This window comes from Macaca nemestrina, chromosome 13, assembly GCF_043159975.1.
Source record: "Macaca nemestrina isolate mMacNem1 chromosome 13, mMacNem.hap1, whole genome shotgun sequence".
Lineage (NCBI taxonomy): Eukaryota > Metazoa > Chordata > Mammalia > Primates > Cercopithecidae > Macaca > Macaca nemestrina.
Window position 1 is genome coordinate 23587237 of NC_092137.1, and position 27117 is coordinate 23614353.

At 53.2% G+C, this 27117-nt stretch overlaps 1 protein-coding gene across 3 annotated transcripts in view; it reads left to right on the forward strand.

Annotated features, from left to right (window-relative positions):
- Positions 1-27117, forward strand: part of LOC105479833 (kelch like family member 29) — a 322000-nt gene that overhangs the window by 233660 nt on the left and 61223 nt on the right. For all 3 annotated transcript variants that reach the window (XM_011738162.3, XM_011738163.3, XM_071076283.1), the window contains 2 exons: positions 18408-18549; positions 21598-22110. In XM_011738162.3, coding sequence (XP_011736464.1) covers positions 18408-18549; positions 21598-22110 — 655 coding nt within the window. The remainder of the gene's footprint in view (positions 1-18407; positions 18550-21597; positions 22111-27117) is intronic.

Consider the following 27117-nt stretch of genomic DNA (forward strand, 5'->3'; position numbering starts at 1 on the left):
TGGAAAGCGTCCAGTCTGTGGGGCCCAGTTCTCACCCAGCAGCAGCAGCAGCAGCAGCAACTGAGGAACTCTGCAGCAGAGTCCCAGGTCCCACCTGCAGCCTGCCTGAGCCAGACCTCCCAGGGAAGACTGGGGAAGCCCAGCCGGGTTAAGACCTGCTGCCGACTTCCATCTGCTGATTCTCACATGAGACCCAGCAGGGAGAAGCCTCTTGTCCAGGTTAGCTCAGGCCTCCCAAGTCCCTGCCCTCCTGAGCACGTTTGGCAATGGCCTTGGCAGGGGCTAAAGCAGCAGTAACTGCAGTTAGGAGCACCTAGGGAGAAAAAAGGAAGAGAGGAGGGTGAGGAGAGGTAAGGGAGGAGAAGACACGGAGGAAGAGGAAGAGCTGAGGAGGAGGAAGAGGAGGAGATAAGGAGGAGGGGAGCTGGAGGAGGAGGAGTTGAGGAGGATGGAGAGGAAATGGGGAGATGAGGAGGGGAGATGGGGAGGAGGGGGAAGAGATGAGGAGGAGAGAAGGAGGAGGAGGGGAGGTGAGGGAGGAGGAGATGAGTGGGAGGGGAGATGGGGAGGAGATGAGGATGGGAGAAGTGGGGAGGAGGAGGAGGAAGAGGAGAGGAGGGGAGGAGCACGCTCACGCCCTGGTGCTAACGGGACAGACCCACCAGACAGGAAATGCAGACTGGAGAGAATGGAGATGCTGAGCCCCCAGGAGAATAAGTGAGGGCATCAGTATATTTCAAGATGAAGAAAAGGCACTGCCAAAATGAAATGCAGCAGAAAGCTGCCCCTCTCCACTTTGGGAGTGCCTAGACAAGCTGCTGTGCACATTGGCATCAAGTAGGCACCAAGGGGGGTCTGGCATACCCTCCTCCCTGTGGTGGTTAAATGCAGCTTGCTGTATCCATGAGTCCAAATAGGGGCAGCTACTGCATATCCCTGGGAGCATAAAGGTGGGGACACTGTGGCCACTGGCACGACAGCTTGTGTGTAAATGTATGTAAGAACAGGACACATGAGAGAGAAAGTCTGGTCCAAAAGGCAGGTGCACGGTGGCCCCTGCATTGATCCCCTTGGGACATGCTGGGAGCCAGCTGGGTACCTGCGATGCACATCCTTCCAACACCCCCTCATCAGGCCTGGGACACAGGGAACTGTGATTCTCATTGTGTGGATGAGGAAACTGAGGCTCAGAGACATTAAATCCTTGCCTGGGGCACTCAAGTAATGAAGGAACATGGACTCAAACCCCTCACTCTTGATGCCCTGTTGTTCTGGCCCCCAAAGGCATCACACTCCCTGTGCCCAGCACAACGCATCATGCTCTCTGTTCATGCCCACACCCCTTGTCCTGAAGTCAGGACTCAGCCCCCTCCTCCAGGCAGCTTTCCTGGACTCACAAGGCCAGGATAGGCCACCACCACCCCACTCACATCACAGCATGTGATTTCTCTGGGTTGCACCTGTTTTCTTACCTGACTCCACCCATCTGATCTGCTGGAGAGCAGAGCCTTTGTCCTACCTAATCACAAAGGATGGACAAATGCAAACGGTGGTTCCCAAGAGGGAAGGAGCATGGAAAACTCCCACTCAGGACCCTGGACCCTGGCCATCTCTCCTGGACTCTCCCAACAACAGGGGTGACTCCTCCCAGCCCTGAAGTCAGTGCAGGGCTTCCTCTGCCTGGAATGCTCAGTCTTTCCTTCATGGCCCAGCCTAAGGCCTGCCCCTCATCCCTGCACTCGGGGGCCTTTAGGACGCCTGCTGAGCATTCAACCAGACGCTGGACATCTGCATGGGTAATAACACTGGGAGCTTCCACATATAGCACCCGCGTGTTCTGGGCATGGTTCTAAGTCCTTTGTGCGTATTAATTCATAATTCTATGGTGTAGATACTTGAATTATCTCTGTTTTAGAGGTGAGAAAAGGAGGGCACGGAGTGGTCTGTGAGCTTGCTTGGCTTTCCTTACTTGAAAGTAGCAGAGGCCGGGCACGGTGGCTCACGCCTATAATCCCAGCACTTTGGGAAGCCGAGGAGGGTGGATCACGAGGTCAGGAGATCGAGACCATCCTGGCTAACACGGTGAAACCCTGTCTCTACTAAAAATACAAAAAAATTAGCCAGGCGTGGTGGCGGGCGCCTGTAGTCCTAGCTGCTGGGGAGACTGAGGCAGGAGAATGACGTGAACCCAGGAGGCGGAGCTTGCAGTGAGCCGAGATTGCGCCACTGCACTCCAGCCTGGGTGATAGAGCGAGACTCCGTCTCAAAAAAAAAAAGAAAGTGGTAGAACTTGGATTTGAACCAGGCAGCCATGCTCCAGAGTCCTACTCCTACCCACCACCCTGAGTGAGAAACCTCGTCCTGCCCTCAGGAGCTCACAGTCCTGGGTGAGACAGGCTTCTGCACAGTGACATGAGGAGGTGACAAGAGCTGGTTACAGGTGGACCCAGTGTGCAGAGGAAGAAGCTGTCCCACCCTGATCTCGGGTCTTGGATGTGGCATGTCTCATGTGAGGTGGCCTGGGATGTGCTGGAATGTCTTTCCTTCCCCACCCTGGGGACCTGGCAGGTCCCAGGTTCCAGTGGACCTGCCTGGTGGTGCCCAGCATCGCTCATGGACCCTACAGTGCTGGCCTATCCCCTGCAGTGGCAATGAGCCCTGGGAGCCTTGCACCCAGGTTTACACATTAGTGGCAGGAGGACAGTCCGCTGTCTGGGGAACAATATGTTTGCCTGCCCCTTGTAGAGGGAGCAAGCTCTGTTTTCTCCCTCCTGTAATTGTTACCATCTGTTTCCCTCCATCATGTTTGTTGATGTTTTCTTGTTTTAAAACTGAAATGAGTCAGATTGGAAGCTGATTTAGGAAAAAGTATCTGGGAGGAAAGCTCAAAGTGGCCATGGGGGACTCTGTGTTCTGGAGCCATTGGAAAAGAAAAGATTCTGTGGGGCCAGCAGCTAGGGTGTCTGCCAGCTACTCCTGCCCTGTGGGGGCCGGAGTCCCCCCGCAGCCCAAGAAGGCTGGGGCTGTGTGGGTTTGTGTGGAATGCATGTGTGTGGGCTCAGTTATGTAAGTAAGTGAGTGGACGTGTGCACACTTGTGCACCTGTGTGATAGTGTGTGCATATGTGAATGTGAATATCATCCCGGGAGTGGGATTGTACAGCATGGACTGTGTGAGAGGTTGGAGTCTTATATTCAGAAGGAGGCAGACGCAGAAGGAGAGAGCTGCCAGCTAGCTGTGACCAAGGTCTGGGTTTGGAGGGTCCCCCATTTCTGCAGCTGACTTAAATGTGACCTCAAGTGAATCCATGAACTAACTCCCCATGAATAACCAATAGAAGAGAATTTTGATGCCAGTGCTAACTCCAGATGAAGATGAGTGGGTTGGCTGGGCTTACTTGGAGGTATTTATAGATGTGTCTCCAGGGAGAATGGCCTCTGGAGGTGATCCCCAGGCGTCTCACAAGGGGCCATTGGTATTCCACATGAGCTGCGCATGGCTGGAAGTCTAGCAATTACTACCTGGACTGTTGATCTCTGGGGCAGTTATGACCCAAAATATTTGACCTGCACTCCCCTGCCTGCCCCACCCAGCCCCAGATGTACGCTTAGGGTTCCTCTGTGGTACAGGAGGTTTCAGGGGGGACCAGGTACCAGATAGGAACTGGCTTCCTGAGCCATTAAAACAGGGTTTCAACTGCCTTCTTCTCAGGGATTTTACATCTTTGCCACACCCCTTCCCAATCCCATGCTGGTATCCACCAATTACCTGGACTCTTGCTTCTTCATTGTCATTATTTAGCCAAAGAAAGATGCCCTGAGGCATTGCCCCTCACTGTCTATATCTATGAGCCTGGCTCAGCTGTTTCTTGACCTGCAATTCAGACCACCCACCACCAGAGGTCGTGATGCTTTGGTCTCACAGCCAACCGCTACATTTCCCATAGATGTGGTTTTGAATCAGCATCCAGCCTGCTTTCCAGTCCTTTGCTTTTGTTTCTTGATAATCCACAGCCTGTGGAGGAGTCTCTGGCTGCAGCAACCCAGAGAAAACTGATGGAGAAAGACTGTGCCTCTGGCACAGCATCCTTCTTATAAAAGGCTACTTAATATTCCTGCATTCTCGGGTCCCCTAAAAGTAATAATAGCTGCCATTTGCTGAGCCCCTGCCTTGTCCCAGGTACTTCGCTAGGTCCTGGAAGTAGAAGATTCCCACTGCTTGTTGAAATCAGCCTTTCAAAGGACGGATTGTCCTGCCTACTTTATAGATGAAGGAGAGAAGCAGGGGCTCAGAGAGGTGGAGTGACTTGTGCAAGGTCACAAGGCCAGTTAGGAGTGGGCCAGGTCTCAAATCCAGACCTGCTGAATGCTGGCCACAGCTCTGATCATTATGAAGAAGGGAGGCAAGTCCAGGAGAGCCAGGGTGCTGTCAATTGGGAAATATGAGCTATGGTCATCCAGGCTGGTTGGGTTTTCACCAGAAGTTCTCAGATCCTGCTCCTGCCCTTGAGCCTTTGATCCAGAGTTTCTCCTTCCTGGGAAGCCACATGGTCTGCGCTCAGCCTTATAGCAGGACATGGGGTATAACTCACTCCACTTACTGTGATGTTTAGGAGCAAGCTAAGGAAACTTCTCGTGTCTGCATATTTAAATGCTTTTATTAAGTGGAACAAGCTATTTCTGAACACGAGAGTGGCCAACAGCCTTAGAGGAAATTAAAATGAACCATGACAATGGAAAATTGCACAGGGGCACGGTGGATTCTCCGGAGATAAATACAACAAGCCTTTCAACAGCATTCGGGAAAGACTAGAGATCATGGAGATTATGTCGTGAGAGGAAAAAAGCAAACCATCAGAAAATTAGAGCTCAGGCTGGTAGGAGGACCAACTGGCATGCTAGTCAGGTCTGTGGGTGTCTGTCTCCATTCAACACTCCCTGGGGTCTAGTGGGCAAGGTGGAGCCAGAGAAACAACAGGCGGATTGATCTCCACTCGATTTGGCCAGCATTTCTGAACACCTACTTTGTGCAGGCTGCGTGGATCTTATGGACTGAATTGTGCCCCCAGCAAAATTCACAGGTTGAAGCCCTAATTACCGTTGTGATGGCATTTGGAGATGGGGCCTTTGGGAGATAATTAGGTTTTGGTGAGATTGTGAGGGTGGGGCCCTCCTGATGGGATTAGTACTCTTGTAAGATGAACAAGAGACACCAGAGCTCACTGCCCAGTGAGGACACAGCAAGAAGGCAGCAGTCTGCAAGCCAGGAAGAGAGCCATCCCCAGAACCTGCCCATGCTAGTCCCCCCACCCTGATCTCAGAGGTCCCAGCCTCCTTGACTGTGAGGAATGCATTTCTGTTGTTTAAGCCAGTGGTCCCCAACCTTTTTGGCACCAGGGACCGGTTTCATGGAAGACAATATTTCCATGCACAGGGGTAGGAGGGCGGGGGGCAGTTTCTGGATGAAACTGTTCCACCTCCGATCATCAGGCATTAGATTCTCATAAGGAGTACACAACCTGGATCCCTCGCATGCACAGTTCACAACAGGGTTCGTGCTCCTATGGGAATCTAATGCTGCAACTGATCTGACAGGAGGCACAGCTCAGGCAGTAATGCCAGCAATGGGGAGCACTTGCAAATACAGATGAAGCTTCACTCACTTGCCCATCACTCGCCTCCTGCTGTGTGGCCTAGTTCCTAAGAGGCCACAGGGTGGTACTGGTCTGTGGCCCAGAGGTTGGGGACCCCTGGTTTAAGCCATCCAGTGATACTTTGTTTTGGCAGCCTGAGCTGACTAATGTAGTGAGGAGCAGAGCTGGGCCCTTAGATCTTGGCCTCAGAGAACTGCCAGGCCTCGAGGGGCTGTCAACTGGACCATCTAAAGTTTCCATAGATATCAGCTGTTGTAATTATGATCCTGACTCTCCTACTAGCCTGTGCACTCCCCTAGGCCAGAGACTATTGATAGCTGTGTCTGCAGAAAAGGATTGCCTCTCAGTAAGTGTGGGGTGGGAGGGGGACTGGATGGATGGATGACGCCCCTGCAGGCAATGGGCCCCAGCACTGAGGGAGTGGAGCTGTGGTAGCCGGACCACAGTGCACATGCAGACAGAAGCCCTCCCTTGGACATGAAGGGAGGAAACCTTGGCCTAGGCAGTCCGGGTTCCTGCTGAGGAGGGGACATCAGTGGAGGGCATTTGTCTGGGATCCCATCTCCAAGGGTGGGCCAGGCCCAGCCTCTTGAGGAGTTGGCACTGTGGCTACCCAGCCTCTTGCAGAGAAGACCAGAGCCTCATGCTGCCCTGGTTACCCACAGCCCCTGTGTGCAATGCCCATCCCCGCCCCGCTACTCCCCAGCACCACACCCGGGGAAGGGAAGTATCTGTCTGTCTGCCCCAAGAGGGCTGTTTCTGTGTCCCCTGCCTCTTCCACCGCTGCTTAAGATCTCTCCGCCGTGCCTCTTGCTGTGGGCCTCCAGTGAATGTAGATGGCATCTGGCTGCCCCCGTGTTTCCTGAAGGCTGAAGAGCTGGGCTGCTGCTAAATACCAGTTCTTTTTAAACATCACTTTAACCACCTCAATTCTGAACCAAGATGGGGCCAAAGAGAATGCCTCTGCCTCAAGACCCTGCCTGGCCACACGTGGCTCTCATTACAGACAGCCTAAGCAGGCACAAAGCAGCCAGCACCCAGGAGCTGGAGGAAGGCACGCCGAGGCCCTCGCTGCGTCTTCTGGAACATTCCCACCGAAGAGCGGTCATTTCTGCCCAGCTCCGACCCCTATACCATGTCAGAATCTAGGCTTCCGTCCTGAGACCCACACTCAGGTGCTGACTTGCTTGGGTGAGTCTTGAAGTCCCCACAATAAAACTGCTGTATCTCCTTCGGCGCGCCTTGCGTCTGAGGAGCCGCCTCCGAGGCCGTGTGTGCTGCCCTGTTTGTCTCTTTGTCTCGCTGCCCCTCGGTGTGACTCTGCTGCGTTCCCTCTCTTGTTAGGCCTCTAATGAGGTCGCTGAGGATGTCGTGTCAGGACTGTTGTTTGGCGTCAAGAGTCGAGCTCTCCGTTGACTCCGTGCTCTGGGTGTCAGTGCCGTGAGTCACACAGCAGAGGTTTTAGAACGTGGAGCTGTTCCTTTTTCCCAGTGAGTCTTTGTTTGCAATTAAAAAAAAAAAAAAAAATGAGGAACGCTCTGCCCCCGACTAGAAGGGAGGAGGCCAGGAGTCTTTTTTCTTTTTTTTTTTTTTTTTTTTTTTGAGATGGAGTCTCGCTCTTGTCACCCAGGCTGGAGTACAATGGCACGATCTCAGCTCACCGCAACCTCCACCTCCCAGGGAGCAGGGCAGCAATTCTCCTGCCTCAGCCTCCTGAGTAGCTGGGATTACAGGCACCTGCCACTGTGCCCGGCTAATTTTTGTATTTTTAGTAGAGATGAGGTTTCGCCATCTTGGCCAGGCTGGTCTTGAACTCCTGACCTCGTGATCCACCCGCATAGGCCTCCCAAAGGGCTGGAATTACAGACATAAGCCACCGCACCCAGCCCGAGCCCAGGAGTCTTAATGAGTGTGTTAAGCGACTACTGAGGAAGGTCACAAAGGGAGTCACAGACAATGGGGACTTGGTCTTGGGGTTTTTTCTGGCTCTGGGAGGTCCTGCACACAGGAGGGCTTAGTTAATCCTAGAATGCCCTCTGGGGAGGCACTGGGAAGGCCCTGGGGGTGGGGCAGAGGGGCCAGGGCAGCCCCTAGCCAAGCCGTTGGAAACAGCCTGCTGCTTCTTCTGGGGTCATTGCGAGTCATCTCCATGCAGGCCCAAGTAGCTGGGCTCACAATTAATGTTGAGGCCAGGCATGGTGGCTCACACCTGTAATCCCAGTGTTTTGGGAGGCCAAGGTAGGAGGATCGCTTGAACCCAGGAGTTCGAGGCTGCACTAAGCTGTGATGGCACCACCACACTCCAGCCTGGATGACAGATCCAGACCCTGTATCAAAAATAGTAATAATAATGTTGGCTGTTCAGACTGTAGTCTCTGAGGGCCAGGCCCCATCCACAAATGGTTCAGTAAGGGAGTCCACCTGTGGCCCCACACCGGCCCATAGCCCTGTACAGCGGACTTTTCCTCACCACCTTCACTACGGATTTCAAATCTGAAAATAACAAAGGCTCCCGGAAATGGGCGTTGTGTGATGTGCGTCTGCGAGTCTGCAGCTGACCCTGGGGAGGGCGGGGGGTGGGCCCGGAGTCACTGCCCGCAGGGCCGGCAGTTGGAAAATGTCCTATCAAAGGCCAGAGCGGGGGCTGCCCCTGCCGTGCCCACCTCCCCGCCCACTCTGGCGACACGAATGGAGAGGGTCGCCGTGCTCAGGAGGGCGCTGCCTTGTCACCAATGCCACGGTGACCAGAAACAGGCAGGGCGGCGGGGCCTCTGAGCAGGCCGGACCGCTACAAGGAACGCGGCTGTTGGGGGAGCGGTGCGGCCTGATTGAACGGGGATGAAAGGCCCGGCCCTGCTCTGTGAGAGGTGCCCCTCGCGCTCCTCCGCGTCCCTGTCTGTCCGTCTGGGCCACTGGCTCCCGCACATCACAGGCATCTGCTGAGGGCCAGGCCTGCCCTGCACCTTTCCGCAGAATGAAAGGGAAACTGGTATCAGAGGGGAGCTGAAGCACAGGAAAGGGCCTCTTTCTTTTCAAAGACTTCCGTTTGTGATGGGCTTTTTTTTTTCTAGGTGATCTTATTTCAAAGCCCCTTTGAAAATTTTGTGGGTTTTGTAATGGATGAAAAGTTACTTGGAAATGGGACTAAGAAGTTTTCGGTTGAAAGTTGTTAGAGGAAAGTTGAAAGCTTTTGAGTTGTAAGGTTCTGCCAGATTTATCATTTCCTTTGTCCACAAGGCCCATCCACTGGGAGGGGGGCTTGGAGGAAGGGGCTGGGGGCCCGGACAGGGCACATTCCAGAGCACGGTGCAAAAACCAGCCCCATCTGTGGTTGCTTTATGTGTGCAAGGGAGGCCATCTGTGCTGCACTTTCAGCAAAAGTGTCTCCAAGGTATAGACTTTGATGTTGGAAAAGGGAAAAGCAAACATACTTCCAGGATACTATAGAAAGCTGGGTTCTATCAAAGATGCGGGCTACCACACAGGTGTTTCACATCAGAAACATCATTAAGAAAGAAGACAGGGCCCCAACAATCCTGAGAGAGGCCTGGCACGAGCCTGGAGCACGTCCATGCTTGAGATCCGAGGAGAGGAGACACCGGCGAACAGCACCGGGAGGAGGCGCTGGGAAGAGGTTTAGGTCAAGAACCAGGAAAAGCATTGTTGCTGAAAATGGAGGGGCAGGGAGTTTCCAGAAGGAAGGAGGAGGAAGCCATTGTTAGGGATCAGAGAAAGAGGATGTGAAATGCTCCCATATTTGGCATCAGAAGGTGATTGTTCATTTAAAGGGGGTGGTTTCACTGAAGTACAGAGGTGGGCGGCACCAGGAGTGCAACCCAGGGAGATAACAGATAGCCCCAGTGGGCTGGCAGAGTCACAGCAGGAGGCCCCATCGGGCTGACACAGTGTGGGAAGGAGAGGCCGTGGCCCGTGTGCTTGCAGGTACCTAGGGTGGGCTTTAGTATTATCCTGACAGAATGGCGTGGGCGCAGCCTTAATATGGCTGAGTCTGTTTATGGGGCTACCGGCCACAGCCGGGGAGGCTGGGGAAGAGGTAGCCTGGGAATGTTCCAGCCATCCTAGAGCACCTCTGAAGGTCTTGTGATAAAATAGTAGACATGGGTTAGAGTCCCAGGCTTGCCATGCCTTGAGTTTTTTGTTTGGTTTTGTTTTTGAAATGGAGTCTCTCTTTGTCACCCAGGCTGGAGGGCAATGGTGCTATTTTGGCTCACTGCAACCTCCACCTCCCAGGTTCAAGTGATTCTCCTGCCTCAGTCTCCCAAGTAGCTAGGACTACAGGTGCACACCACCATGCCCAGCAGATTTTTTTGTATTTTTAGTAAAGATGGGGTTTCAGCATGTTGGCCAGGCTGGTCTCGAACTCCCGACCTCCAGTGACCCACCTGCCTCAGCCTCCCAAAGTACTGAGATTATAGGCATGAGCCACCGCACCTGGCTGCCCTGAGTACTTTTGAGCTTCTCTGGGCCTTATTACTCTCATCTGTGAAATGAAGGTAACAACGCAGAATTCGTCATGGAAGGAAATCAGCACATGCTGGCACCTGGCATGGAAGAGGCTGTTAGGACAGTGGCTGGCCAGGGAGGACCAGTTCATCTGTGCCTGGCATCCGTTTATGGCTTGGGTCTTCACGGTGATCCAGTGAGAAAGGGCATAGGAAGTGACTGGTGGTTTCCACTTAAAGTATTTACAGATGACCCTCGGGGCTGGACACCAAGCCCAGGATCACAGGGCAAGGACAGGGCCAGGCCTGGGGCCCAGACGGGATCTGCAGTTGTAGCTCCCAGCCCAGCACGTGGCTGCCCTCACCAAGCCTGTCCTCTGTCTCTCACTTGCTACTCAGCCCCTCATACCACCTGCCCCATCACGTCCTCTGTCCCCACCTAGGCTCTCAGCAGGACCATTTAGCCTCCAAAGACATCATCATATTCTGTAATATGATTGGAATCTGAATATATATTTTAAATGACAAGATTGAAATTAAAATTTAAATAAAGAATTACTTTTCTGTAAGTTGCTCCGAAAGCAGTAATTTAGCAGCAAATTGATAGAGAAAGGTAAGCACTGGTCCTTTAAACCATCATGCAGTTTCCGGCATGCGAGCCAGAAGTGTCTCAATTTAACACATCATTGGTTAGTATTATTAGAAATTTCATCAGGCACCGGAGCGCATTATGGCAGGGCTCTGAAGGGGAGGCCGAGGGTGCAGACCTGGGGCCAGGGGGCCAGAGAGGGCAGCCTCATTAATGAGGGCAGGTGGGGCTCGGGAGACCCTCCCCTGGCCCCACGTAGGGATTTGACTGCGATTATCTTCTCATTTGTAGTTCAGTAGCAATCAGGAAATGAGAATGGAGAGAACCGTAAATGTCATTTGCGCTTCCTGGAGACCACAGATTTCCAGCTTTGGCGGCTCTCAACATGTCCTTCTGACCCCCTGAAACCTAGGCTCAGAACAGAAGTCCTCAGACGTGGCCTCGCGAAGGAGCTGGTTCCCATGAGCCACATAAGCAAGACCCAGAACTCTCCCAGTCAGGACCTGATGAGCAGCATCAACCCGGCGGTCCCCATGCACAGGCCCAAGAACTTAAACGCGAAGACTTTCATTGATCCCCAGAGCGAGTCCATGGACTACCTGCCGAGCATCCCCTGTAGGTTTATTAAAGGGGCACATTTTGGGGTCCCTCACCCCACACCAACTGAATCAGAACCTTCAGGGTAGGGTCCAGAAACTTCCATTCCTCTAGTCTTCCAGATGCTGCTTTTGTGCACTCACATTGGAGATCCCCGTGGTGGTGGTCGGAAGCCCTCCCTAAGTGATCTTGGAATCAGTGTTCTCAGTGATAACCTGCCAACACTAGAAAGCCTAACAGCCCAGCTATAAACCTATGAACTGTCATCTGAAAGATCCCAGACACCAAGATATCTCCCTAAGCCTGACTTTCTACCATTGGAACGTAATTCCTTTCAAGTAAGAACTGTCTTCCTGGGGCTTCACCTTTGTAGTGCAAGAGCCCCTGAGAGGCCCACATGCTCAGTCCCCAACACCCTGGTCTGAATATGTTTGCCAAAAGCTGGATGCCATCATTCCCCACAGGTGGACCTGGCACCATGAAGACCTCAAGTGCCCTGCAGAGGGAGGGAAGCTGAAAGAAAGTGAAATATCCACTCTTTGCAGGGAATGGCCTGCCCAGCGATGCCCCCTCCTGGAGCTCTTATCTGGTGTGATATGATTCCCCCCAGGGCAAGCCAGGGCCCGGTGGTCAGAGGTGCCTGCAACAAATGCACTTCTGCTAGGAGCACTGTGCAAATTTGCTCTTGCTATTCTCAGAAGAGCCCTGGGAATAACCCTGCAGAGTGAGAAGAAAAAGGAAATGACAGCATTCACCCCCCAGTGCTGGGCTGAGGACACTAGAGCCTCCCTCACCCATGTGCTCCCAAATCCCTGTTCCTCTGCCACCAGCCTCTGCAGAGCATGGATTCTGAGCAGTGCTGGCCTCCTCATGTCACCCAGCTTTCCAGACTGCAGTCTCACCTAAGTGGGTTTGAGTTACAGGTCACATGCCATGCCCTAGCTGCAAGGGAAGCTGGTAGAGCAAGTTTTCTGATGTAGGGAGTTCCAAACGCGTGGGGCAATCAGAACCATGCCAGAGTTGCAGGGAGGGCCAGCGCGTGTGAGCATCCCTTGCCAGAAGGAGCCATCAGAACTCAGAGCCAGGTGGGTGGGATGGGCACACCAAAGCTTGTCTTCCCCAAATGAGCTGGGTGTTTTGGGGAGTCCAGAGATGCAAACAAGGCTCCAGATGAAGCTCCGGGTACAGGGAACTCCAGGCTACCCCCGGCATTGTCCTCCCTGGGGCTCCTCAAGTTTTCATCCAAGACCACTTCACACCCACCACCCAGCTGGGCTGTGTTAGGGAAATGCTGCACTAACTTTAGTTTTGGCATTTATGTAATTAGAGTCCCACTATATTTATGCTGCCCCCAATCCTCTACAGAACGCAAAGAGATGCATGTAACACTATGCATTTTTATGTCCAGGATAAGGCACAAATGACTTTACCCTTTACTATTTTGCAATACATACAAAATAGTAAGATACACACACAGTAGACTGTGTATCCTTTTTTTTTTTTTTTTTACCTGTTTCTTTTTTAGTGGCTGTAAATGACACATTTTATAATATCTCCCAAATTTGTGCACAGGAATTCTGAGAGAGCTTGGCTGAACAGTTCTGCTGAGCCCATGATGTTGACTAGTAACCCTTGGTGATGTTCAGCTGATTTGCTGATGGTCTGGAGGGTCTAAGATACCAAGGCAGAAGCTTCAAGCCTCTTAAAAACATAGGCCCAGGACTGTCATAGTGTCGCATCTGACATACTATGTCAAGAGTCACAGGACTGTGTATGTGTGCGTGTGTGTGTGTGTGTGTGTGTGTGTGTGTTTTAATTTGGCTACATGGAAGCTCCGTGCTATGCTGAAGGCTCCACTGTAGCAGTTCCAGGAGCCCCGTGGCCTGCATGTGTGCAGTGTTCTCTCTCCCCATGTTCCCTGGTCTGGTCTCCCCTTTGCATTTCGTCGTGATTTTACTGTACCTTTTCTTAACGGTAGCACCAGTCTCTCTGTTAACAGGGGTGGGAGTGAGACAACATCATGGGTCTGTTCCTTGGGGTCTCTCTCCAAGCCTGTGTCACCCCCACGGCTCCCTGGTGCAGGTGTCCCATTATACTGGTTGTAAATTCCTCCAGGGCAGGACTTTGCCCAGTACGGATCCCTGGTACCTGATGGTGCCTCTGGCCCAGAGAGGGTGCTCAGTGATGCTCAGCAGAAGGCCGCCCTGCCAGCCGTGTCTGCACCACATGGTACAGGGCATCGTGGCCTGCAGGTTCCGGTCTGGGAGACAGTTTCCTTGGCAGGAGAGAGCTGTGGGTGCTGGCATCATCATCCCTCCAGAAAAGGCCCATGTGTACCCCGGAAGTGGACTCTGAAGCCTGTCTCTGCCAGATGTATCTAGGCTGAAAGTGCACTGTTTGCTGTGGGGTCCTTTGGTGACTTGGGCCCCAATCCATCTGCCAGATTGAATCCTGCCTAGCTTTTGTGGCCCAGCCCCAGCCCATCTCTTCTGGAAGCTTCTTCTCGAGGCTCCATTGATTCACCCTCTTCTGACATCCTTGGGCAAATAGTGGAGGGTGCTGTGTTCTGTTTTCTCCAGGAGACTCCCCCAGGTCCCCCCAGCTCAACAGAGGCAGTAGTCACCCCTCAGTGTCCATGCCTTGATTGTATCCAGGCATCCGGAGGGGCTGACGGGTTCTGCTGGTCAGTGGATTGGGCCATCCAGGGCTCCAGCAGCATCCAGGACAACGGTGTTAAGGGCCCCAGCATACACAGCCCCCATGATATGGAAACCTCAGCCCCCCAGTGAGGGAACCGTGCTGTTTCACTGCTCTGCTCTGTGACTCGTGTCATTCACTCTCCCTGGAATCCACCCTGTGCATTCATTCATTCATCGAGCCAACAGTGATGCATGCTTCTTCCATTGGCCAACACTGTAGCTCAGAGACCCTGCCCTCTTGGAGTTATGGAGCTTTGCCTGCAAAGATGGGGCAGAAACAAGGTCCTGGGGGTAGTGCGCTAAGTACTGTGGTCATTGGGTGCACAGAGAGTAGAAGTGAGAACAAGTGAGGCCTGGGAGGACCCCAGGGGAGTCCCTGCCATCTCTCAAACCTCAAACCTCCCTTGCCACGCAGGACACTGCTAGTCTATGCGGTACCTTTCTGCAAAGTAGAAAAAGGGGTTTCCTCTGGGCGGACAAATTAGCAAAAGCATCTCAGGGTTATGTGTCACAGACTCCTGGGTCCACAGCCTGCTGAGCAAAGGGTACTCCATGGGCATCCACTGCTCCTGCCTCCCCGGGTGAGTGTCAGCCCCTCGCCCTCTACTAGGCATCTTTCATTGCACACCACCTACGGCCCTACACACTTTTCCCTAAATTAAGCAGGTCCCTCAGAGCAGCTCTGTGGGCCGTGCACGGCTGGTTCCCCCCAAGCTGGTGGAGTGAACCCACGTGTCCTCTGAGACTGCTGCAATGTGGAGGCCCCCAGCCCCCATGGTCAGCAGGTGCCTCCCGCTCTGCACTGCCTCACAGAGAGCTTCAACCACACAGGCCCTGGGTCTTTAGTGTTCTTCAGTTGCTGAAAGAAGCAGGATGCTGTCAGCTGCCATAAAACTGTGACCTTTGAAAATTTACAAGAGCTCAGGGTTTAAAAAGCGTCTGCGTTAATGATGCATCCCATTAGCATCTCATTAAAGGAAAGCCAAGAGAAGCCTGCTCAGGCCCGATGATGGGCAGATAGGGCCACTCTGTGGGGCCAGGCACGGAGAGGCTCTCCTGGTCTGCCTCTCTCTGCCAAGTGCCATCATGTCACTGGAGCAGAAGGCATGGCAAGGAACACTGGGGAACGGCCAAAGGTCTGGGTGGCTTCACTGGTGTCCCAGATGATGGCAGTGGGAGGGCATGAGGTGAGGCTTGCTCAACTCTGCCTTCCTCCCTGCTGCCCAGGCTAAGTTCTCCTGGTTGGTTTTCATGGCGTTCTTGTGTCGTCAGCACCCCCCGACCAGGAGGCATGGAAATCAGGGTGGCCTGGGCTTGCGGGGATTGTGAACCATGGGAGGAAAGAGTTAGCAGGAGCTGGGCTCAGAGCTGGACCCACGGACCTGAACATGGTCCCCCAGAAGCTTCCAGAACCCAGGGACCATGTGGCTTTACTGAGGGCCTGGAACTCATTGCAAGAGGGGGCTATGGTCAGGCTGCGCTGACGCACATCACCAGTGGCTCTGCATGTCACCCACCCGGGGGCCCAGGCTCCTCGGCAAAGGGCACACCCCGTGTCCAGGTTTTTTCTGGAGAAAGTGGAGGAAGGAATGTCATTGCATTATTTTAATAAAATAAATAAAATTCCTGAACTACAGGTTGCTTGTAGCTTCAGATGTTGTGAGTGCTTAGTAGAAAATGGGTAGCCTTGTGTATCTTTCCTAAAGAAGAAAAAAAAAAGACTTTTGGTTCTCACCACAGAGCTGCTTTCTTATACATAAGAAATTGCTTGTAGTATTCATGAACGACACAGCCAAATAGCAGGCCGGTTGTAGCCCACTTCGCTTGCTCACAGCCCATCTGGGCCCGCCTCTGCACACCCGGGACACCCCAGCGTCTTTGCCTCAAGCTGTTCATGTATCGAGTCCTCCCACTGTGACGCAGCAGCCACTTGAGGGCAGGGCTGAGTCTCGGTCATCCGCATCCCCAGTGCCTAGAGCAGTGCCCGATATAGACCTAAGGCAGAAGAAACAAACTAAATGAATGAGCGGCAGGAGTGCTCTGAAGCCAAGGGGCTGAGCAATCTGTGTTGGAAAAGTGAGATTTTTTCAAGTTCAGAAACTCCAACAATTTTAGGGTGACCGTTGGAACTCCTGAAGTTTTAGTGCTCAGAACATGAGGACCCAAACTTGAGGAGACCCCAACCTCCTCTCCTGGAGGCAGGGGCTATTCCAGGGCAAGTTTCCAGATGCTTCCCTTCCCTGTCAAGTTGCCAGGCCGGAGTGTGATTCAAGAGGGCAGAAGAGTGTCTGTCGGAGGATGCTGAAAGCCTCGACAGCCTCTTGCCTGGGACACCTCCAGGATCGCGCACGGCGGAGAGGGGCTTCTGTGCTGTCCGTGAAGGGAGTGCTGGTCATGAGGCTGGGATCTTAGCATTCACACTTTGCTGCCGGGGACGGCATTGGACTTGGCATAGGCTCCTTCTCCCTCGGATGCCTCTGATTCCAAGGAAAGCAGTCTCCCCACCTCTGAGCCACCAGGACCTGAGAGCCTGGAAATACAACGAAAGCTGCAGAGTGGATAGATCCTTCAGACAGGGCACACGTTAAAAGCTGTCTATTTGGAGAATGCTGGAAAAACCATGCTATTGTTCCCTAAGACTATTAGTGAGTGCAGCAAAGTCCCCAACCCCCTCTCCTCCCAGCTTCTGCCTGTCCCACAGATAGAAATGGGGCAGGCCCTCTGATAAGGAAGCTTGTCCCTTGAATTGTTCTTTTCTCAGGAGATTCACCCTTTTCCTTTGTTTCTTGCTCTGTTCACAGAAGCAAAGCATCTGAAATGCAGGCCAGAGATAAAGTGCAGCCTGATGCAATTAGCGGAGCGCAGCCCACAAGTCCTAATGGGATACGGCTCCCGCTCCTCCAGCAGGCCCTTATGGAGGCGCTGTGTGTCGTCTGCACTATGCGTCAAAGCCCCAAGTGTTGCCCAGCCTCCCTATCCACACCCCCTCTCTGTGCCTGGCACAGAACCCAGGAGAGCCACTCTGGTCAGAGGGGCTCAGCAGCAGGCCCTGCCTCCCACCAGCTGGGTTCCTGGGTCAGGTTTCATCAGAAGTTACAGTAAGGACCATGGTCCTCACCTGAGAGGCCTGCAGATGCCCCTGGAGGCTCCTGTGTTCTTCTGTGGCTGTTCCCGGTGGGCTTCCGTGTCCACCCCTCATCCCACACCTGGTTGGGCTCTGGCTGTGCTCTGGGGAACTGTGCTCACTCTTCCCAGGGCCACCTGTCCTGACACCCACACCCCCGCATATCCCAGGTATCTTATCCCAACCTCTCCAGCATGTTTCCAGGAGTATTTTCATTTGTTTGTTTGTTTTTTGCCTATATATATAATGGCCATAGTAAAAAAAAGGAAAATACGGAAAAGTATAGATAATAAAATAAGTTACCCATAATCCCCTCACCCAAGAATAACATCCCTGTTAACATTTTGGTCATTTCCCTCCTACATATATTGTCTGACACAGGCGTGTTTGCATAGGGAGGCCATTTGTGTGTCATTCTGGGGCCTGTTTTTCTCATTAAACATTATAGTGTAAGCATTTTGTCATCAAGAATTCTTCACACATGATTTTTGATAGCTATATAATATTCCGTTATAAGGCTGTGGCTCAGGGAGACAAATGCTGTCCTGGTGGTTTTGGTTTTTGTTTTTGTTTTTTTCACTCTGAGGTTTATTTTTTCATTCATCTGCAAATCTGAGCTAGAGAGTGGGCTCACAGAGCGGAAAGCCTGCCTCCTTCCTGCACAGAGGAGCTGAGGGTCCCACCGTCCACCTAGGAGCAGTATCTGAGCTGTCCCCGCCATGGGCCTCAGCTCCCACCTTCCCCACGCCTCCTCCATAGGACGACTGGGCCTCAGAGGCTGGGGTGGGGGCAGGATGGGAAAGGTATAAAGTCCCTCACCTGCTGCCTGCCGGTGGCCCCTTGGAAAGCTGTCCTCTCCCGTGTCCAAGAGCCAGCCAGTGGTGACACAGAGGCTGGGCTGGGCACATAGTGCTCAGCACATGCCCTGATAAGTTGGTAGCATCTGTGTGCCTGTGGTTTGTGGATGGTCCGAGGGCTGGAGATCCCATCTCATAGCTCAGAACGCTCTTCGCATTGTGATAGGGCTGGTAGAGTGAGTGGCCACGGAGGGTGTCCAGGGAGGCACTAGCCTGGGTGTTCTTAGAGGCAGGAGCTTAGCAGAGGTCCCAGCTGCTACTACTATGGCAGAACCATAGTAGGCTCTGTCTCTGACCCTGTGCTCAGTGGGCGAAGCTTAGGCAACGGGAGGCTTGTTTCGGAGGCTAGGTCCCTCCTAGGGAGTCTTGTTCTGGAGAATGGTCCCTGGCCAGACCATGCTCACCTCCTCATCTGCTTCCCACAGGCTCCTGGCATCTCCAAGGCAGACAGTCAGTCCCAGGGACTGGCGACCAGCATCCGGTGGGGGCAGACGCCTATCAATCAGTCCACACCCTGGGACACTGATGAGCCACCCTCCAAACAGATGAGGGAGAGTGACAATCCAGGTACGTCCCTCGTCAGCAGATAGAAACGACTGAGCCCAGGGCTTGGTGGGAAGCTAGGGGCTTCCTGGGGACCCCAACTCCTGCACAGCAGTTCTTGACCCCAGGGCCTTCAGAAGCCCCCTCGTCAGGTTCGGGGGAAAGGCACTGTGTGTAATTCCCTGTGAAGGAGCTGTCTCTCTACTTCTTTCTCTGCTACTCAAGGACTCCAGAGAGCAAAGGGAGTGAGAATGACATTATCGGGGTGACTTTGAATTGGCTCCGGATTCTTTTGAATCATCATTCCCAAACCTGGGTACTCTGATTCATAACAAATTTCTCGAGACATGCCTTCCAGTAAGGTTTTTCCTTGCTAATGGTTGTATGACAACTGGGGTGTTCTACCCTCGGGAACTGGGAATTAACTCACCAGCTCGTACAACATCCCAGCCCTTCTTTGGACAGCTCCAGCCATAATGAATGCCCTCTCTTTTATCTCCCGTTGGCCCCAGAGCCCCCCCTTAGGATCCACAGAACACCTCAGTTTGCCCCTCCACACAACAGCCCCACAGGTGCCAGGAGACCCCTTTCATGCCCCTCTCAAAGTCTTAGGATAAACACCCCAGGCCATTCAGCCATGCCCCACAGCCCATAGATTCCAGGCCCTTTGCCTTCCAGGGCTTTGCTCTGCCCCCTGCATCCCTCTTGAAGTGCAGCGTCCAGAACTCAATGCAAATAGCCCATGAGTGGTCTGCCCGGCACGTGCTTCCTTCAGCACCTCTGGTCTCATCACTGCTCAGCTAGTAGCCCCGTCACATGCTGCCTCAACAGCACCCCAAGATGCCCCAGCAGCTACAGTTACCCCTGTTCATGTCCTCACAGTTGGGCTTAGGCAGCTGGGTTTGGGGACCCGATAGCAAGCCCTCATCAGTGTCCCCCTGTTTGCTGTTAGGATCTCTTAGACACCAGCTTCTGTTGCTGACCCCACCCCTCCCAAGTATGTTCCCTGCAGACGTGGTCCTGTCTTCCACGTCAGGACCAAGTCACGGATTAAAATGCTGGGAGCTTGCCACATATAACTAGAGGCTTCTCTTTAGGTCTCTTGTACCCTTGGACCATTCACCACATCATAAGTAAATCACCTCCATGGCACTGTGTCTCTGTGTCTCCGCCACAGAGTCCCCTGGGGCCCCGCCCATTGTGCTCTGAAGTTGTGACGCATTTTTCCAGGCTCCCTGGCTAATCCTGGAAAGAGCAGAGCTTGGGATGACATGCCTCGTGCCTAAGACACCCAGGCTGGCTCATAATGACACCACCTCCCCTCTTCAGGTTTGGGGACAGTTCTCATCAGCAGCCCGTTCTAGAATCTTGCCATGACTTCACTGAAGTTTCTTGGCTTCCAGTTCTCCCTGACCTCTCTCATTATCAAAATCATAAATATGTGTTGCACATGTATCGCGTGTCCTGTTCTGTGCATCATCGCAATGCTTACGGAACTGGCTCGGGAAAAGCTTGGGCCTACGGTCCCTCGGCTGGGAAGGGGCGACCCAGGCCTCGTACCGTGGTCTATGTGACTCTGAGCCTCGCTCCTCACCACCAGCCAGTGGCTCTCCCTTGGACAGTGGTCTGGTAGTGACCCGCCATCTTAGCTCCTGCCCCACGTTGGTGCCATTTTCTTTCTGAGAGGGAGCTCCCAGCTCCACATTCTATCCTGTGGGGCTTGTGGTGCTGAGTGGCCCTCTGCCCCCTACTCCCTCTCTCTCCCCATCCTCAGTCTACACTGCCACCCCAGAGCAGCTGTGAAAGCCAAGGTAGCATTTGGGCCATGGAGACCTGGACCCAGGCCCATTCAGTCAGAGGCAGCCCAGATTGGCCTCCCCTGTCATGGTGTCTCCCAGTTTCCCTCACAAGCCCCCTTAGGTCACCCCGCCTGGCACAGCTGACCTCGCCTGTGTGTCGGCTCTCAAGAGGTGTATCTGGACCCCACCTTGTTCAGCCAAAGTTTTCTTAAGGACTAAAGTGGAGTTCTCTTGTTTCCCCCAGGGCTGGCCGTGCCTACATTGCCTAGCACAAGGCCCGCCCTCCCCAGCAAGGCCTGGCCAGCCTTTCCACACATCCCCCACCCGGGCCCCTCCCTTCCTGCGAGGACCAGGCTCCAGTGCCCTCACCTGAGGGCCCAGCGAACACCCCCGTCTCCACCATCCCCTTCCCCTGCCTCCCTCAGAGGCGAGCTTGCAGAAAGGGAGGAGAAACCCCAGCATTTATGGAGAATTCACCACCTGCCAGACACTCTGCTAGTTTTGTTTTGTTTTGTTCTGAATACATCTTCCTCATTCAGTTCTTCCCAGTAGTCCCCCGAGGTAGGTATTGCTAATTGCATTTAATAGATGAGAAGAATGAGGCTCAGAGGAAATAAGAACTTGCTGAGGTCAGGCGCAGTGGCTCATACCTGTAGTCCCAGCACTTTGGGAAGCTGAGGTGGGCAGATCACCTGAGCTCAGGAGTTCGAGACTAGCCCGGCCAACATGGAAAAATCCCGTCTCTACTAAAAATACAAAAATTAAGCAGGCATGGTGGTGCACACCTGTAATCCCAGCTACTCAGGAGGCTGAGGCAGGAGAATCACTTGAACCTAGAAGGTGGAGGTTGCAGTGAGCTGAGATCACACCACTGTACTCCAGCCTGGGCAACAGAGTGAGACTGTGTCTCAAAAAATAAAATAAAAAAGAACTTGCTCCTGAGGCTCTTAACTACTAAATGGCAGAGCTGAGAGTGGAACCCAAGTCCCCAAGTCTCTCAAAGGGCTCTGCTTCCTTCTCTCTGCTCTGCTGCCTCGCACCTCTCCCAGGCATGCCTTGCTTCCTCCTCTGAGCCCCAATAGCTGTTTGTTCATAGACCCCCAGCACACTTATCCTGGGCTGCCACGATCACAGATTCCTAATCGGTCAGTTCCTGTTCGCAGGTGTCTCATTCACCTCTGTGACCCAGCACCCAGTGCAGGGCCTGGGGTGGTCAGTGTTTGTTGAGTGAATATGTAACCGGCAGATGACATTTCTTCCATCTCCCTTGCAGGCACAGGGCCATGGGTGACCACGGTGGCCGCCGGGAACCAGCCCACCCTGATCGCACACTCCTATGGAGTGGCCCAGCCTCCCACCTTCAGCCCGGCTGTGAACGTCCAGGCCCCGGTCATTGGGGTGACCCCCTCACTGCCTCCCCACGTGGGGCCCCAACTCCCGCTGATGCCAGGCCACTACTCGCTCCCTCAGCCGCCCTCTCAGCCACTGAGCAGCGTGGTGGTGAACATGCCCGCCCAGGCCCTGTATGCCAGCCCTCAGCCCCTGGCCGTGTCCACACTGCCCGGTGTGGGGCAGGTGGCCCGCCCAGGACCCACCGCTGTGGGCAACGGCCACATGGCAGGGCCCCTGCTGCCTCCACCGCCGCCAGCCCAGCCGTCCGCCACTCTCCCCAGTGGTGCCCCTGCCACCAATGGGCCCCCCACAACTGACTCGGCCCACGGGCTGCAGATGCTGCGGACCATTGGCGTGGGGAAGTATGAGTTCACCGACCCAGGGCACCCCAGAGGTAAGTCCTGCTGCCACGTGCCTGCCCACAGGCCTGCGTCTGCACCTCCCTGCGCGGTCACTGCAACACCACCAGGACAGGAGTGTGCTTCATGCCAGCTCCTTCACTGGCCTCCCCAACCCAGAGGCTGCAGTGGAGCCTCTGCCTGCCCAAGACAACTGGCCTGAGATGGGGGAAGGAGGGGAAAAGTGTGGAGGGCGGGACAAGGAAGGTGGGGAAATGCGCCTGGGTAAGAAGAGGGAGCCCGGGAAGAGGAAGGAAGGGAGAGCCTGCAAAGCCCAGAGCCCGCCCCCTCCAGCCCAAGCCCTGGCCATTCTCACCTCCAACCCCCAAGGTCAGGCCAAGATGCAAAAGGGTGAGAGTCATCCACTCTTAGGGCACCACAGAACAGTCCCTTTTGGGGCCTTCTCCATGTTCCACCCACGAGGAAATTCAGAGCATGAACTGTGTCCTTCCCAGGGAAAGCACCCTCGGTCATGCCATCAGATGAGAGCAGTGCCCAAGGCAATTTAGTTAGGCCCAGGAGACGTTCCCAGACCATCTTGAGGCACTTGAATGTTTCGTTTCAAGGATCCAGGGGTGACTTTGTGAGACCTTGGGAAAGAGCACCTCCAGCCTCAGCCTTCAGTTAACCCTCTTCCCCCAGCCTCAGAGGAGTTTCACTCCAGGGAACTTGAAGGTAAAGCCTTCAGAACAGAGCCTCTGGAAGGTTGCATGCTGGACTTGGTCCTAGCTGGAGTTCCCAGTCTCAGGATTACGGTTCTTGATGTCTGTATGAGGGATCAGTCCAGACTGGAAGGCAGAAGGGGACAGGAGGACCAGGGCACACATATGAGGCTTGCTGGGTTCCTCTGCTATATGTTTGCCTAGCCCTTAGCGCCCCAGACAAGCCAAGTCCCTGCTCCTGCTGGACGCGGTGGGGAAGGCTGCTGGGCCACTGCCAGGTACAGGCAGCTCCCTGGCGGGAGGGGGCAGGAGAGTCCGCAGCAAGCAGTCTGCCCCAGTGGGGTATCTACATCTCCTTTGAAAGAGGAGACTAGACGGTCCTAGAAAGTATGCATCTCTGGGCACAGCTTCCCAGCCTTCCCACATAAAACCCCTCGAGATAGCATTTTGGGGGGCTCTGCCTCTCAGCAGAGCAAGGAACCCCACTGGCCACTCTCCTGTGTTCTCTCCCAAGTCTCTTCCTTTGTCATTTTAAGCAATTTTCAGGCCTTGTCAAGCATCCCAACAATAAAGCTCGTGTCTGGTTGCGGTCGGGTTTAAGTCCCAATCTGACTGAGCCCTGACTGCTTTTGTTTTGGAAATCAGCACTAGTTTTAAATGACGAAATTATAGAAAATTACCTCTAAATTCTGGTAAACTCTTGCTTTAAGATCTTTTTAAAAAAATGACTAAATTGATTTTTTGTTTGAATTGTTTTGGTTAAGCTCCGTCTCCCTTTAAAAAAAGAAAAAGAAAGAAAGAAAGAAACTTACTCCCAGCTCCAGTTCATGAGTCACCAACTCTGACAACTGGGCAGTGGGAATCCTGCTTCCAAGGCTATGCCAAAGCCCAAGGCACCAGGAGGCATATTCTCTCCCCACATCGCCCCTCTGGGGTCTTCTAGGGCTAATGCAAGATCTTGCTGGCTTGCCACGTTCCAGGCATGCATCTAGGAAAAGGAGCTGTTTTGTGCAAAAAGATAACTAGCTGAGATAGGACTGGAGTCCCTAGTTTGGGGCTCAGCACCAAGCTGGGATCCACCCCACTGAAGCTGCTGGGTGCAGGCAGCTAAACATTGTCAGCCCTGAGCCCATGAGATCAGAAAGACACAGGTGGCAGGGACAGGACCTTGTAGGACTTCTGTGCCCACGGGGTCCATGACCATTGCAGAGCTGTTCCTGTAACCTCTGTGTGGGGGTCTGAGGGTGTGAACCATCCTCTGTGGTCCTGAGCCAATGGACAGGAGGGGACAAGAAATAGGGGCCCTGCTAATATTCCCTCTGCCAGGCCCCACTGGGCAGACTGAGGGCCAGGTGAGGGCCAGGGATGGGGTGGACCTAGAAAGTGTGGTGCAGCCCTGCCTTCTGGTGAGCCAGCGAGACCCATCAGTCAGTGACAACAACTGACCCGTCCATCACCCTGATTTCCAGAGGTTGCCAGCACACTGGCTCTTTCCTTGAAATTCCATGTGACTCGCTTCTCTATTTACGGCCTCATCAGTTGATTTATCCCCTTGTATTTGTGGGGAAGAAAGAGTGATGCATGCGCCTACAAATGCCTCCAAACTCAAGCCTGGGTGGGTTTTGTTTTTTTTTTTTTTTTAAATGTATAAGTAAATCTCTTTTCATTTCTAATCTTAAAAGCCTTTATTGCTGAAGCTATAATTTGTCTGTCAGACCTAATGTCAAGCAACTGCATATTTTTTAAAATAAGAAACCCGAATTTTGAAACAATCTTTGAAACTTGCCGTGTGAGAGTCATGCTCCTAACAGGACCACGTGGGCTTGGATTTGGGTCACTTTTAATTTTGCCCCTTAGGATTTTACATCTCTGAAGCCCAATTGATTTCACACTCCTAAATGACAGACAGCTGGCTCCAGGCGGGAACAGGAGGCTCTGCGTGATGGCGTCAACACAAGTCAGAACTCCACTTTGGAAAAGAAAAGAACTTTCCTTTTCTCCTGTTCTCTGTTTGAAACCTTGCCCAGCATTATAATAAGATCCACCATGCAACGCCTTGAGATCTAGCTCATTAAAGTCCCTGATTTTCCTGGCTATTGTTTGACGTGACAACCTGGCCTCTCCCAGGGTTGAGTAATTATGGGGAGATTCCCCTCCACGAAGAACAGGTCTTGCTAGCCAGAGGGATGGGCCACTGGTATTTTTAGACTTCATTAGTGCCCTGATTTAAAATTTCACATTTTGTTTCTTGTAATTATCTTCCGATCCACTGAGCTAAAATTTCAGTTGGGGTCCTATTAGTCTGCTTTTCCAAAAAGGGCATTGGGACTTTAATTTAAAACTTAACCAGTTGAAAAATAAAGGTGGCGTGGAAATGCTTTTTGATTTGCAATAGGTCAAGCGATTGTCTCTCATCTGTGACTAGAGAAGCCAGCTTGTGTGCCGTTCACTTTAATGAGTGTTATTTAAATGCATTGAGCACATATAGATTTTCTTAAGAAACGTACAAGACAGATCTTTCTCTAAGAACAATTTGGGGGTGGGAGCAAGCTGTAGGATTTTTTTTTAGATGATATATTGAAAGCTAATTAAAAATAGATTTCATGTGTGCAAAGTGATAAGGGAGGAAAAAAGAATTCGTTCCATTTGAATCCTGTTATGAAGTACCTAAGACATTTGTCTCGTCGTTGGATTGGAACCGCTGAGCTAACACGTGGGGAGAGGTGTGGCCAAGCTCAGGCCTGGGTGAGACCTGGAGTCAGTGTTACTACGCCTGGGACCCCGTGAACCCAGCTGTGCGTGCCTGATGCCATAGCACGGGCTATGAATGTAGCTATTTCTACCCCTGCCGCCTTTGGCAGACAGTTTTTGGTGGCTCAGAGGATGCATGGGGACCTTTTAAAGTACCAGGCTCCAGGCCTAGTGGTGCGCCGCAGAAAGGCTATTGTGTCTTCACCTGCCTGGCTTGGAGTGAAAAGCCAGGCTGCACCTGCTCCCACCTGCTTCTAGACCAGAAAGCAAAGCCCGTGTCAACCTGAGCAGGGAAAGGTATCTCTTCTTACTTTATATTTTGCAGGCCTAGGGTGAGGGGTCATGAGGATCCATCTACAGGCTTGGCCTCCCTTCTGGGAAGCCGTACTGGAAGAGAGGGATGGCTCAGCCCCTTCCTTTGGTTCTCCAGCTCCTCCCTTCCCATTTTGGCACTGGACCTCCACCCCATGGCACGGTGTTCATCCTCGCTGCCACATTCGCCCCTGTCTTCACAGGTAACAGTGATGAGATCTTGTGAAAATACTCTGAGGCACAGGGAATAGCCGTGTGACTGGGACAAGCCTCCTCACTTCTCTGATCCTTTCTTTCCTCGTCTTTAGAATGGGGGTGACAGTACCACCCTCACAGGGCCTCGGGGAGGATTGAGTGAGATTGTGGACATGACCGTACGTAGCACTGTGCCTGCTTACCACCAAAAGCAGCTCTGACTGTTGCCTCTGGCCCAGGATCTAGAGAGTTCAGCAGAGAAGGAGGCTAGGGAAGGGGCAGAAGGCCAGGCCCTCCCCAGCGCAGAGGAGATGGGAGAAGCCCATGCTTGTTCACAGGGCTGGCAATCCCTGTCAAGCCATTTAACTTAGGGATGGGGACCCCTTCCCTAAAAGGGAGGTTGGATGCATCCCTTTTCTGGCAGGAGGACTCAGGATGGCTCTCCCCAGGCATGAGGCCTGGCACTGATCTCATCTCTCCTTGCCCCGCACTCTGACATGTCCAGGGCACATTGTTCTTCCGCAGCCTCCATAAATATTCTGGAAGAAGCTGGGAATGCATGATAAAGCTGTTCGCCTACACTCAGGCCAGAGGCACAGAATGTTATCCAGACGGAAATTGTCTTCCCACAGACCTATTCTTCCTGTGTCTGTGCCTTAGAAGTGCCAACATGAATTCATCCAGGGTTCAAACTCAAGGCCTGCGTCGTCTGTGGCCAGCCCTTTGTCCACCTCTAGCACTAAGTCTGAAAACTCAATTAATTCAGGTTTCTACGTATCTCTCCTCTGCTCTTCTGTTCCCTCACCACCCCACCATCAGGCCATCGTCACCTCTGGCCTGCACGCTGGCCTCCCAGCCCACAGTACATTCCTTCCAGTCCGGCTCTATGGTGCAGCCAGAGTGATTTTTCAAAATGCAGGTCTGGCCCTGCCACACGCTGTCCAACGACCCAGCTGCTCTGGGGATGATGACCAGTGCTGACTCGTCCTTTGCTGTTCTGCTCGCAGGCTGCCTACAGCACCCCAGGCCTTGGCTCTCCAGTCTAGCTGTGTGCTGTGCCTTGGTCGAGTGCCTGTGAGACTG